Source organism: Pterocles gutturalis, unplaced genomic scaffold, assembly GCF_000699245.1.
Source record: "Pterocles gutturalis isolate BGI_N339 unplaced genomic scaffold, ASM69924v1 scaffold10417, whole genome shotgun sequence".
In the NCBI taxonomy this organism is placed as follows: domain Eukaryota; kingdom Metazoa; phylum Chordata; class Aves; order Pterocliformes; family Pteroclidae; genus Pterocles; species Pterocles gutturalis.
This window is the reverse complement of record NW_010115375.1, coordinates 47,063-61,111: the sequence shown is the minus strand read 5'-3', so window position 1 is coordinate 61,111 and position 14,049 is coordinate 47,063. Positions and strand designations below refer to the sequence as shown.

Below are 14,049 nucleotides of genomic sequence, written 5' to 3'. Positions count from 1 at the left end.
CTGTGATTCTATGATCGCTCCCCCTCCTGCCCCTTGCTTTGGTCAGACCTGCAGGCTGCCTTGGCACCCAGACCCTGAGCCACCACGATGCCCCCGTCTCCCTCATGAGCCAGCTCCTGAGCACCTGTGCACGGCTCTCGGGGCAGAGAAACCCCAGCACTCTGCAGAGCGGCCGCAGCACCGCTCAGCGCCATTGCAGCTCCATTGCCAGCCCTGGGGCAGTGCCCAAAGCACCACCACCACACATCCAGTCCGTTTGCAAGCAGAAGGCGCTTTGGCACTGGTGCCCAAAGAAGTGCTTCTGGATGCCCTTCAAGCAAATCAATAGTCCAGCAGAGGAGACTTGGGATCCTTTTTTTTTTTTTTTAAGAATCTAATTTGATTAAAGGGTTTACAAGACATTTTCTTTGCCCAACAAGAGGCAAGGAGGGCTGGTGCATTGGCAGGACCCTGGCGTTCAGGGTGACGCTGCTGCTCACAGCAGCTCTTTGCCCGTCAGCCCTTCGGCTCAGCAGGAGCTGCCGTCTCCACATTTCCCACTGGTGATGAAAATCTGGTGCCATGACACAGGGGGGGTTCTCCACAACCTGCCAGGAGGGAAACAGCCTCCACAAAGCAAATCATTCCAAGCCACTGCTGGTAGCCACAGATGCCCAGGACTAGGGGGAAGGTTTCCCAGTGCTGGAGCCAATTTTGATACACCCAAGGCAGCACCCCACATAGTCAGGGGAGGATGCATCCACTGCATCATTCAGCATTGTCAGTCATCTTTGCTCTAAGGTCTTATAAAACTCCAGAAGGCGCAGCTGGGCATTATTTGCATGAGCCTTATACCCTCTGGTATCTTTCTAGTAGCCCATTAATGTTTAACACACCACATCTGGGAGTCTGGGAGCTACCAAGGCAGCATCATCCTTCATCCCTGCCTGGTTCAGTGCTGTCTCACATGGGCAGGGGAATTTCTTGTGAATGTTATTAAAGCACCTGCAAGGTGGATGCCAAAAATGTGAAGGGAGACTCTGAGTATGCAATATTGCACCTTTTGAGAGGTGCAGTGTTTAATTCAAACCAAAGAGGTTTTCTCTGCTGGGGTTAAACAGCCCCAGAGAGAGCAAAATAACAGGTCCTCAAGTGGATATTCTTCCCCTGTTGCTCAACAAATTCAGTCATTCACATCCTAATATATTATTGATGGGCATTTCTCTCTGGAGAGTGAACAGAGCTGCAAGCTACTAAAAATACAAGGTAGAAAAATTACTGCTCTTCCCAGAGTCAGTACTGGGGACAGGGTGGCACCCAAGTGGTTTTATTTAAAGGTGCTGTCACCCACAGCAGGGGCTGCTCCTGTTTCAGGGCGAAGCAAAGAGCCCGTCCCCTTTCAGGACATCGACAAGGATGCCTGTTGGGATTCATCTACTTTTCCACCATGAACTGGATAAAGACCAACATCTTCCTAAACAGTTTTTCCAGAGACCATTTTTGGCCACTCAGTCCATTTTAAAATGGGAATTGCTGACTTTCAGGGTACATGGAAGCTGAGACTTCTTACTTCTGTTTGGCTGCTTTCTGGCCAGTTTCTCTGAAATCGCTACAAGCAGAACTGGGTTTACCCCAGCCAAGCTCATAATCTATATATTAATTTGTGTGTATGTATATGTATAAATTTTTCCAATTGTTTCCTAACTCTTGGTCAAAGGCGTTAACATAAGGTAAATAGGAGGGGGCACTTATACTAAGCTTACATAAGCACCCAAGATACTGCTGTGGTTATATTATAATCCCCTGTTAAGATGTAATAGTAAGTGATTTTAACAGGCCATGCAAGTCTCCTAAAATACCAAAGGTCTCCTGCCGGCTTTCCTTTCTAACCTGTCCACCGAGGGAACGCGACAGCGCCTGGGGACCAGACTAAGCTCTGTGTATCAACACAGCCTTCAGGTCACCTATTCCAAACATTCTCAAGCCTAAAATTTCCCTGATTGCATTTCTACAAAGATAAATTTTTCAGCAGGCACAACACAAACCTGATTGTATCGGGATTTATGTCATCCAAGTCCCAAAGCTGTTCTGCCTCAGCATGTTCAGGAGCATCGATCTTTGCAGCCACCGTGATCGTTAGCTGGAATCGAAAGACTTTGCTAGCATAGACATTTTTTAAAAGCAGAAATTGGGTTATTTCCTAGTGCAAACAGCCTTTTTTGGTTGTTGTTTTGTTTGGCCTTTTTAGGGCAGCACGTGAAGGGCATCCAAAAATCGCATCCTGTCCCTCTCCCACCTCCCCATGGAGGATTCCCCTCTTCTTCCATTCACCCTCCTCACCAGCCTCCATTCATGACCAATATCTACGCTATCACCACCCAGGGGAAGGGAAGATAATGAGCGAATGATAGAGATGGAGAGGATGGGCAGTAGCCACAAAGTCAGGGAGGAACAGGGAGATGAGAGTGCAGTGGGTATAAAAGGGTCTGGTACACAACAGCAATCCTGGTGCCTAATGAAAGACAGATGTCCACGTGAGAAGCTCTCAGTGGTGGTCTCTGCACCCACCACCCACCAGTCCCATGCAGCAAGAGCCTCGGCAGGGATGCTGCAGCCACATGCCTCAGCCTCAAAGGCTTCAGGGTTCGTGTCTTCAGTACACAGGGAAGTGAAAATTAAAACAAGCCATGGGTACAGAGACCTCATCCTGCTCTATTCGAATTGATGCAAGTTTTGTCATTAACTCCAATAGCAGCAAAATTGAGCAGAGCATGGTATATAAAGTGAGAGCACTGTGGTTCTCCATTTCTACCCTCACAGTTTGAGCACATGTTCCTCTTGGATGCGCTTATCCTCTCCTCCCTGCTTCTCTATCCGATTCCATAGTGCTAAAAGCAGAGAAACTGAGGTTGTCCATTTGCACACGCGCTTATCCTCTCCTCCCTGCTTCTCTATCTGATTCCATGGTGCTAAAAGCAGAGAAATCGAGGTTGTCCATTTGCACACATACTTAATACAGAGCAAAGCAGCACGCTGCAGTTGGGGATACGCTTAACTGCAGGAGAAGCAGAGAAGAGCATCCCATGCTTTGGCAACCAAAGGTATCAAGTACCATCTCAAAGCTAGGCAAGGCACTTCACCCCTACAGCCATGGGAAGGTTTCCCAAAACCAGCCGGACTGATGGTCAGGAGGTTTCACCAGCCGGACTGATGGTCAGGAGGTCTCTTTCAGCTCCCTGTCAAATGCATTAACGGTCGCCTGTTCCCTATGGACCAGATGTGTTGCAATCCATTTTCCAGACTAAATTTCCCCATTTAGATAAAGACCAACGCTCACACAGACCTCGCCAGACTAAATTTCCCCATTTAGATAAAGATCAATGCTCACACAGACCTCATAACAGGAGATTGTTGTCTTTTAGGACAGGTGGGGGATCACAAACTGCAGATAGAAGCAACCCTGCAGCCCCAAAGCCCAGTAAATAATCTGTACAACTCTTTTAAAAGATGTGCTGTTGGCCATGCTGCAGTCATGCAGGTGAACAGCTGTGCTCGAGCCAAGCTCCCTTTTGCAGAGGACAAAAACTGGTTTTAGATTTATTAGTCATGCAGGTGAACAGCTGTGCTCGAGCCAAGCTCCCTTTTGCAGAGGACAAAAGCTGGTTTTAGATTTATTTCTCTCTGTTTTGCAGTGCTCTAGGACCTCAGCAGCAGCTGGGCGATTTCAAACACTGTTATCCTTGTTTTGGCAGTAGGGAGAGGGACGTTCAGAGGTAAGAAAATCCACCTTTCTGAGAGCATCCGGGGCTGGTTTGAAGGGGTGCGAGGAGGTGCCTTTGCCAGCTCCAGCCCCAGCTGCACTAAGCCTAGGGACCCAGAGCTGGACTGGCACCTAAAATCTGCCTTTCCTCCGGGCAGCTCAGCCCCAGCACAGCAAGCCTGCGCCAGAAGAGGAAGCCAAGCTGGAAGGCTGTGAAACTGGTCAGCAGAAAACACAGCCAGTGTTGGCCAAGCTCTTGGCCGGCAAACGATGCTGCAACAGGGTCTCCTGGGCGCAGAGGGAGGAGCAGAGCCTGGGCAGAAGAAAACCATGTCCATCCTTCCCCACCAGCAATGCAGCTCATCGCAGGTTGGAGATGTGGGAAAAGCAGCTCCTGCAATCCTGGGGAACAAATACAAAAAGAGAGGGTTTCGCTGCATCACGCAACATGTGCGGTTGGTCTGTCTCACTTGCACAAGACGTCTAGATGAAGCACCCCATCCCCAGGACACAAGGGTTGTTCATTCCCACATAGCCAGGCATTCAGCTAGGTGACAGCTGCAACGTGCCACCTCCTCTGACTCTGGGACGGGCAGTGAATCATCCGTACGTTTTTCAGAGCCACTGCTGTGGTGTTTGCTTCTGGCTTACAACTCTGAAGCAGTGGAATTTGTTATATTCAGGAGGAGGTCAATATGGAATTGACTAAAGACAGATGGTTTCAGGTTCTCTGTGCCATCAGGAGCTGCTGAGAGACCTGCTCTCCAAGCACATCTGCCTGTGAGCACCACACCAGGAGCTTCCTCCTGCTCGCTGCCCCGTTGGTCCTATTGCAGCATTTACAGCAAGTTACAGTGAGGGTTTGTTAAGAAGTCGAAAGGCCCAGGGCTGTGCATGCTTCATATGTTCATTTAATTACCGCTTTCCTTGTTTTTTTTTTTTTCTTTTCAATTAACCAAGAAAATCTTGTCTAATGGACTGAGTAAGAACGAGGCAAGAGCAAATAGCAGTTCGCATTAAGGGTCCTCCAAACCACAGCAGGAGCTAGAAGTCAGTCCTGTGTGTTCACAGCAGTTCGCTGTTGCAGGATGACGACTTGGAAAGCTGAAATTAAGCTGATTCCACACATCCATCCCCCCCAGAGCATCCCACTTAGTTTGCACACTGGTACAGGCTGAAGCTTCAGAGCCACCCTGATGGGGACCATGTGTTGTCCCACCCCTACGACTCCCCCATCACACCTGAACCAAAAGGCGTGCCCAAATCTCTGCTGAGCTGATGATCAGCTCTGTGCCAAGCTGTTGGCAGGCTGACTCCAAGGACAGTGCTACACGCTGCCCTCAAGCTCTAAATTTAAAGAATAAAAGCAAGAGACTCTACTGTTCCCTAAAGCAGCAGCTGCACCAGTTACTCCCAGTCCCCTCCGGTTTCAGAGGTGGGTAGGTTTGCTACACTATATACCGGTGGCCAAAACCCTCCCTGAAGAGAGACTGGCCAGGTGTCCCGGGCATCCCTCCCATGCCACCTTGTCCTGGAAGGGCCAAAGAGCAAGTTTCTAGGCATTACCTGCAAATGTCAGATTACTCCACTGGTTACTGCATTCCCAAAAAAAAAAAAAAACAACAAACCCTCTTGTTCACATACAACATCTGCAAGCAGCCTGACACCTTACCTGATTTCCTTTGAAAAAGGAAAAGGAAGATGCTAAGAAGCGCCTTCCTCAGGGTGCACGGGAGGGGCAGTGAAGTCTTAGATGGCTTTGTTTTCTCACAGGTGCACGGAATAAATGAGCATCTAGTCAGGGAGCGAAGCCTGTTCCCACTGCATGGCTGGAAAGCCTTAAAAATCAGTAAAACTAACTTGGCTAATGGGCAAGACATTCATCAGCTTACAAAGTTTTCCTGTAATAAAATTACTTTCATCTACAGACAAACGACACTCGAGAGAAAGAGATGAAACCACTGAGAGCTACTAAGAGCACAATAGCATTAGCATGGATCCATGGAACAAATCAACCAGCGTAATCTCAGGGAAAAAAACCCACCACATTTACTTCATGTAGCTCCTCTGATTCACACTGGATGAGCACATCTCTTACCAGAGAGATTACAGAGAGCTAATCCTCCATCTCTCTGCAGCAGGAAGATAAACACCGCTGCAGTTTTCTCATAACCACTGTTGCACCCTAATACATCACGCTCAAAATCCAGCCCCTGCAGCGCAGAGGGGCTTCTGCGAGATTTCCCCTTTTTGCAAATTTATTTCATTCCGGGGGGGCGGAGCCATTAAAATGTCATAAGTGAAAATCTATGTCAGGAGTCTAGGACGAAGAGTCAGGGCTGCTAGAGCCAGTTTGGCTCTGCTCTGGCTGCTGCTTTGCTGAGCTGCGAGTGGGCTCTGCTGTCCCAGGGCAGGCAGGTCCTGCGGGAGCTGCAGGGCACCATCTGCCCACTGCCTTCAGCATCGGCAGCATTTTAGGGAGGCCACGCTTCCCCCTCTGAAGACAAAATAATCTTACCCAAGTTACCCAGCCATGCAAGTGTTTTATAGCGCTGGCAGTCCACCACCTGCTTAGTAAGTGCTCCCCATTTTTGGGGGAAACCTCAAACGAGTGTTTTTGGTCTCAGCTGATTTGTTTAAAGGTAATCACTACAACAAAATGTCAGTGGCCAAAGGACTGCTGAAAGAGCAGTTTCAAGAGCCCTTGCGGAAAAAGTAGAACCTGTGCTGGGGACCAGGGTTCCTACAGCTTCTGGGTGTCCCCCGAATTGGACCAAAGGAGGCAACACCACGGAGCCAGGGCTATCGGAGCTCCCAGCTGCTGCAGCCGCTCTTGCATGCTCGGGCTTTCACGCCAGACTGGGGAAGCACAGAGCTGCCCAAAAGCCAAGCCCTGCTACGCAATTTGTTTCTGTTAATGGCATTGATCGCTATTAATGTGCAAGGGAATTGTTATGCTGCATCCCAGTATACCTGAACTGAATGATAAATGCCACAGCAGAATGAAGATATGAGAAATGACCTACTGCAAGCAGAAAGAGAGCATGAACTTGGGGGGAAAAAAAAAAAAAAACAAACAAACCCCTATTACTGCCCAAGGTGAAAAGAGGAGCAATCGGTGGGTATAGAAACCAAAACTCCTATGCTGCCTTCCCAGCTCATGGCAAAAAAAGACTTTGTAAAGCCAGATCATCTGCACTGAGATCAGCATCAGAACCATCTTGCTGGTAATTTTGGGGTTGAACATTGATATGAAGGTTGACTTTTATTTTTACCTTCTTCATCAGCACACCAAAGCATAAGGAAACTACTCACCCCTCTGTTGGGACCCTGAAAACCAAGGGAGGGACATTTAAGTTAGCAACAACCGACAGCAGAAAGATGCGAGGAAAAGTTACCAAAAACATCCAGGGAGAAAACAATTGCTTTTAAAGGGCATTTCCAACAACCACCTCAACTCTGCAAGGCTTGCACTACGGTAACACACCTTGTCATTCTGGCAGTAGGGCCCGCTGCCAGAGCCCACAGCAGCTCACACAGGAACAACCGTTTAGCAAATTGAAGGCACCCCCCATGCAAGCACATTGCCCTGACAAGCAGGGCAGCGGTGATGCAGTGGGACCAGGTGGGTCAGCAGGGGAAAAGTTCTCATAAGCACATGTTTGATCATGTCCACTCTTTTCTTTTACCCCACCCACCTAATGCAGTTTTCTTCATAAAGAGCCTTCTAGATGAACAGTAACAGCACAGACTAAAAAGACCACACCTGCAGTAAGCATTCAGTGCCAAGCCTTCTCAAGCAAACGAGGAAGGAGAAACTTGCATCTTTATCCAAAGCTGACAGTAAGCAGCCTCACTGCTCCTCAATAGCTACGTTATTTTTCTCTGAAGCTTTGATAATCTTTGCGTCCTTGGCACAGTTCTGCAATAACCAGACAAGTTCTGGAATGGATCCTGTAGGTACATTTCTGAAGGAAAAGCTAAATTGGAACTAGCAAAAATAGCCACCTTCCTGCTCACATGAAATCACACTACCTGTAACCCAGTTTGCAAGCAGCACTGACATATGGAGACTAAACTCTTCCTGATCCTCTCTTGCCTATATCTGGCAGCAGCAGTACACTCAGAGGGGTGGGAAGTGCAGCATAGAAAACATTTGAAAAGATGAGTCTTAAAATCCCACTACCTTGTGCCTTGCTTCCTTGTGAGTGTTGAAGGTCATGAGAAAAACTGATCCTTTTTGTTGCAGATGCAGAACTTCCTTTTTGAGGCATAGAGGAGAAGGCTCTGCCTGGAGCTGGTCCAGTCAGGGTACCCCACCACTCCCAAGGAACACACGAGCACTGCTTGCACCCTCGGGGGAGAGGTTACACAGGAGCAGCCCTATCAGCCCCCAACCGCAACACAAAAACAAAAGCAGCCTCTCCTCAGCATCCTGCAGACACGCTGTACTGACACACTGAGAGCGGAAAAACTGCATCCAGAGCGTAAAGAGTGGACACTTCAATAATAAAAACAAGAGGCACTGAATGAAACTAGGAATCAGGTTCAAAGCAAAGAAGAAATGGTCCCTCTTGCAGGTAGGAACTTAGTGAGGAACTCCTTGGCAAAGAGGGCTGTAGACACCGAAAGTTCACACAGGGTCAAGGGGGAAACAAAAGTTAGGGACAGGAGACCAAGGAAGGGGCATCTTTGATCAGAGCACAGATATCTCAGCATATGTAGGAAGAGGCTCTAAGCACCAGCCGTTCCAGTCACAAGAACTGCCCATTTCCGGCAACAGCTGAAGCTGTTTGGTCTAACAGAAATTGTGTGTCATGGCAGTATTTGATCCTCCAAATTGATTCTCACTGTCTATTTTATGTATAATTCCATATTGTAGAATAAATGAATTTGCAAAAACAGCTACATTTTTCATTACTTTATGTAACAGATTTTTCCATTCACACACTTTCCGGATACAGCTACTGCAACGGAATACATATATTGACTGTGCTGTTTGTAAATGCAAGTCTATTTTTGTCTTTGTAAGTAGAACGCATTCTAATTTAAAGACCAAAAAGGTGTTATGCAGAACCCAAATGACTCTCACAAACCAGCCCTTCTGTTGAGAAGTATGTCTCTTTTCCAAGTTCTAGTCTAGCTACAAACATTATCCAAGAGCAAGTTGAACAATACACCTCTTAAGCCACTGCTGGAACATTTAAATGCAGCCCACTGCCCCAGATGAATCTCTGCCACAGAGCTATAGCACTGCTGTCCCCAGCACACACCCACTGATGCCGTCTCTGCTACAGAACACCGCGGGAGTTTGCATGGCATCCTCAGACGCTATTCCTATGATCTCATGCAATAAACACCTTTTCCCATTAGTCTTTCAGCACTGACAGTTTTAAATGTAGGTGAAGTGTTCTAGAGCTACAATTTAAAATGCTAAATTTCAAGGAGAATATAAACCTGTATCTGCAGGCTTTCAAAATGCCTCAGTCCGAGAAGTATTTAGATATAATAAAATTTAAAAAAAAAAAAAAAAAAAAAAAAATCGATGTATTCTTAGTTAGACAGACCTCACAACTCATAACCAACTCAGTTCAACTGTAACTTCACTCCAGCCTCTCCTTACCTTACAAAACCACCAAAAATGTGTGTTACCACCACTCGAGCATGAAGAGCAGGCCTGTAGTATGTTTGACTCAAGCATTACCATCCACACAGAAAACAAAAAAATCCCCCCGCCCCCCACCTCCACAGAGGTACACACACAAAAGCTTTATGACAAATCACTTAGATTAGATGCTTTTTTTCTAATGGAACGCTAACAGAGCATTACTAAAACTTCACTGCATTAATTAATGTAATTTCATCACATAAAAAGGAATATTGGTATAGGACAACGATTTTGTGTATGTGCTGTTGCTTGTCAAGGTTGTGGTAGTTGTGTGCCGTCTCGATTGTCATACTTCCTAGAACACTTTTTTCTGGTAAAATATTACACATTTTGTTTGTACAGTCAATAATTCTCTCAATACTGAAAAAAGCATTTTATTGAAAACTTCTGAAAGGACACAATCATCACAACTAAAGCAGGAATCTGGCACAGAATGTGCTCAGAGTTTTTTACAAAATCATTACAATCCAAGAAAAAAAAAGCCTACATAAATCAGCACAAGTAGCATAAAGTATAAAAGCTACAAGACAAGAAAATGATAGTTCTTCCCATGTAAAACACGCTTCAAGTGCTGTATCCTGTTCTCACACCTTTCACGATGTAACTTTCGTTCGGGAAATGATTTCATTCACAAAACTGTTGTTCTTTGCCAACACGTCGTTTCTCAGCTGCTTCAGCTTGATTTTGATGTCTTCTTCTGACAGATCTGTCAGGGGCAATGCTTTCACTTGACAAAGAAAATCCTGAATTATCTTTTCACCTTCCTGAAACGGAGGGAGAAGGAAAGGAAAACAGAAAGGATGTTTAGATTGCAAGCAGGATTCTTCCAAATTCTGCCAAGGATACAAAGTACTATTTAGCACCAGCAACTTTTTGGCAGCGAAAACCGCCACTGTTTTTGCACTAGCTATCAAGTTCTCAACACCAGAACAATCCAGTTATACTGGGATCAGGAGTTCTTTCCCCTTTCAATCCATGAGCAAAAGGCATCAGTTGATCAGCAGAAATACAATATTTAACACTGAGAGCTCCTATCTGTGTTCCACACTTAATTCCGGTCTGCAACCACATCAGGTGAGGACTGCTACCAGTAACAGCATCAGTGGCCATATTACCCAAACTAGTTACTTGTTGGAGGAACTGTAAATCAAAACCAACATTTCAATACGCAAAAGGAAAGAACAAATTGTAACCAAGCAACTGGAGAGTGGCCGTCACCAAGGAGAACAGATGATAATTAAGCTTTGGGCATATGCTTTTACACAAACAGGCAAAGTGGAACTTCTAAACAATCTGAACTGAATAGCAAGAACAAACACTTCCGTGAACAATATCGAGGATCCCTGTATTAAAACAATTTGCTCAGAATACAGAATTTTGTCTAGTGCTCTGCAGTTTGCATTTTAGGACTCTACTACAGAGCTCTCCTAGTTTTGTTTTATCATGTAGGACTAATGCAGTGTGCTTTCAGTGCAGAAGTCTCCAAAGGACTTGGAAATGTAATAGCACGCCTTTTGCCTCTCAACATGATGTTAACGAAGGCAGACAAATTGCATGGGTGAGACATCTAAAGCTATGCCATTCTATTGCCTGGAGAGTTTATTTAATATTCTGTATTACTGAAATATCCAAGAATAAAACATGATGCTGTATTTGTCAGAAGTGTTTGCCACATCAGTTTAATTTACACCAACTTAAGACCACACAGCCAGATCCAGCTAATCTGAAAAATGTTCCTCCATGATACTTAGCAACCTGAAAAAGGAAAGGTGATAGTGGAGCAACTGAGATAGTTGGAGGGGGAACATCCTGGTACTAAAACACAGAACAAACCAGAGATCGTTCATCCACAAGATCACATCCACTTTCTGAGCCAGGAACTAATGCAGTAGACCTCTGAAACTGAAAATAAAGTAACAGGTAACAGCCTCTCTCTGGAGCAAAGGCTTTTTAAATGCACAAAGTGATTTTGGGTATGGACTAACACCTCAAGGCTTCTATACTGGAGTATTACCCAGACTGCCACTGACGTATAGGAGAACATAAGTTACAAGGCTGCAAAGTTTCAGGCCAGCTGCTGGGACACAGACCCAAGATCTTCCAAGCGAATTTATACGCGTGTAGCAAGGAGGACCTGACTGCCAGCAAAAACCAACACAAGTCACAAGGCAGTATGTGGATTTCCTAGGAGGCCACAGTGGATGTCACTGTAAGGACTCCTAAGCCAGCAACAAGATGACAACATGTTATTCTAAAAAAGCTTCCTGCAAGCTACCGTCTTCCTTTACACTACCTGCCAATGAATCTTCTTTTAAGTGAAAATGAAGGGAGAAGAGAAAACACAGTTCACTCAAATGGCTTGATCATGTAGGCATGATCAGATCTGTGCTGAGATGCGTGTTTCCTCAACTTGGGCTTGAAGCCTGTGAAAAGCCAAGAGCATTTTACCTCTCAGTTGAGTAGAGAACACCAAGCTAAAACCCCCACATGTGAAAGGGGAAGAACTTTGACGTCTGTAAATTATACATTCCAGGTCCAAACTGTCATGCCCTTCAATATGATCAGCTTGGGAGACATCTTAGTACTGATGGGGCATGGAAGGGCACAAAGGAGAAAGCCACACACTCAGCTTTTCTCTGATGTGAACAGATCTGAACACATTCACACTGAGCTTCAAGAATCAGCATAATGAACTCCCAAATAAGGGGGAGCAAAACCAGGTGCAACCCACCTGCAGAGCCAAGAATAATCTAAATGACAATGAATACAAAAGCTTAAGTCCCAAGAAATACTGCATACAAACTAAGTAGCCAATAAAAGTAACGAACACAAAATTCTGCCTTGGTTGATGGCATAAAGAAAACCCCATAGCACAGCTACAGACACAGTCCCTTGTATGACTCCAGTTCTATGCCAATCACACTAACTGCTGAAAGTCATTCTTTAACAAAAAAAATAGTTTAATTTTCATGACTATGTTTTTAAATAAAATTCTTACCTATCTTAACTTGAAATGAATCTAAACCAAAACCCATTATCTTTGAACATCTCTTCAACTCCTAATGTACTACATAACGAAATAATTTTGTAATGTAAAATGACATTATAGCTAATTGTCCTCAGGCTTTGGGGGACACTGAATCCTAGAACTATTTTGCTTTGGGTTATACCAGCTAAAAAAATTTTTAAAAGCATTCCTGATAGCAAACCTCTCTTTCTCTGTAGAATTTCTTGGCTGGTGGTTCTCCTTCAGATTCCTTGGACTTGCCAATGTTTTGAAACTCCTCCAGTTCCAATGCTTTCTCTCTTGCACTTTCTATCACATGTTTTGGGAAAGCTGCCAACTCTGCTACATGTATTCCAAAACTCTGGTCACAAACTCCTGGGTACAGAGGAAAACAATCAGTAAAGAATTCTCAAGAGATAATATAGTTACACAGAGATTATATGAACTAGTTCTCTGTTCTGAAGAATTAAGTGTGTGACATCGTTTGGTTCTCTCAAGATTTTCCGATTTACCTTTTGGACTACACACGACAACACAAACTAAAGAATACGCTCTTATTTAATTAAGCCCTCTTAGAGCAGTAATTGCAGAGCTCCAAAGTGCTTCAGGAAGAAAAGGAAAAGTCTTCAGGCAGAAACAATTTCCCTCTAGTACTTGAATGAAATTGAAGAACGTTTTTTATTAAAGTACTTCAGCACAGTCTGAAGAATATAGCAATTTGCACCATTTATTTATTTTTTAAAATATATATCTCACATTTTTCTATGTTTGTATTAATAGCTATACATGCGTGTGTGTATATATACAAAAACCACTAAAACTGTTGCATTCTCAATCATCCCCCTCCTTCCTTGCATCAGTACCACCTAACTCCTCAGTCTTAAGGAGATGACTTTAATCATATCAAAACCTTTCAACTTTAACTTTCTATTTACTTCAATTAACGCACTGTTTATAACATTTGGTTGAGAGAGAACAATTCTCGTAATTGCTCAAAATATGTCAATTACACACAGTTACAGAAAATAATTTTCACTTCAATATCAAAAGCCCTCTGAAACAACCTGTCAACTCAATTGGTTTACATTACCATAAATCCAATTGGCCACCCACAAATATTATTACATCCTTTTAATTCTGGTCTCCAGCAAGGAGTTAGGAATAAATGAATTATACATGTAAAACAATACTTAAGTACTCATCCATTAAATACTGGGTAACTGAAGAACAGGTAAAGGAAAATTTTGAATTTAGATTTGTATCTGTTTTATTAACCTTGTTATCTCTCAGGTTTCTCTCTCAGGTTTCTTAAAGGAAATTAATATTTTTAAGCAGAAATTACTTTTCTTGATTTTAAATTAAAAACACACACACCTCCCCAGACACAAAGCTAACTCAGGTCTCTGTTGAGAGAATCCTGAACAGAGGCTGGGAGAACAGTACTTTCTCTGTCTGCTCTTCCACAGATTCTGTCACAGCCTTGAAGCATGAAGACAGGGATGAACATACTGTATGAAAGTTCCTTGTTATGCATTTCAGGTTTAGTTAGACACTTCAAGTGACATGAAACCTGTTGTTTGTTTCAAAACACAGCTGCATCCGAGCTGCCCATGCTCACCTCCTTGCTTGAACAAC

At 44.5% G+C, this 14,049-nt stretch overlaps 1 protein-coding gene across 1 annotated transcript in view; it reads right to left on the bottom strand.

The window, feature by feature from the left end:
- Positions 1 to 9,761: 9,761 nt before the first annotated feature.
- Positions 9,762 to 14,049, bottom strand: part of MSH2 (mutS homolog 2) — a gene marked incomplete at its 5' end in the record, with an annotated part of 51,143 nt that continues 46,855 nt past the window's right edge. The window contains 2 exons of the mRNA XM_010075160.1: positions 9,762 to 10,171; positions 12,617 to 12,789. Coding sequence (XP_010073462.1) covers positions 10,001 to 10,171; positions 12,617 to 12,789 — 344 coding nt within the window. The remainder of the gene's footprint in view (positions 10,172 to 12,616; positions 12,790 to 14,049) is intronic.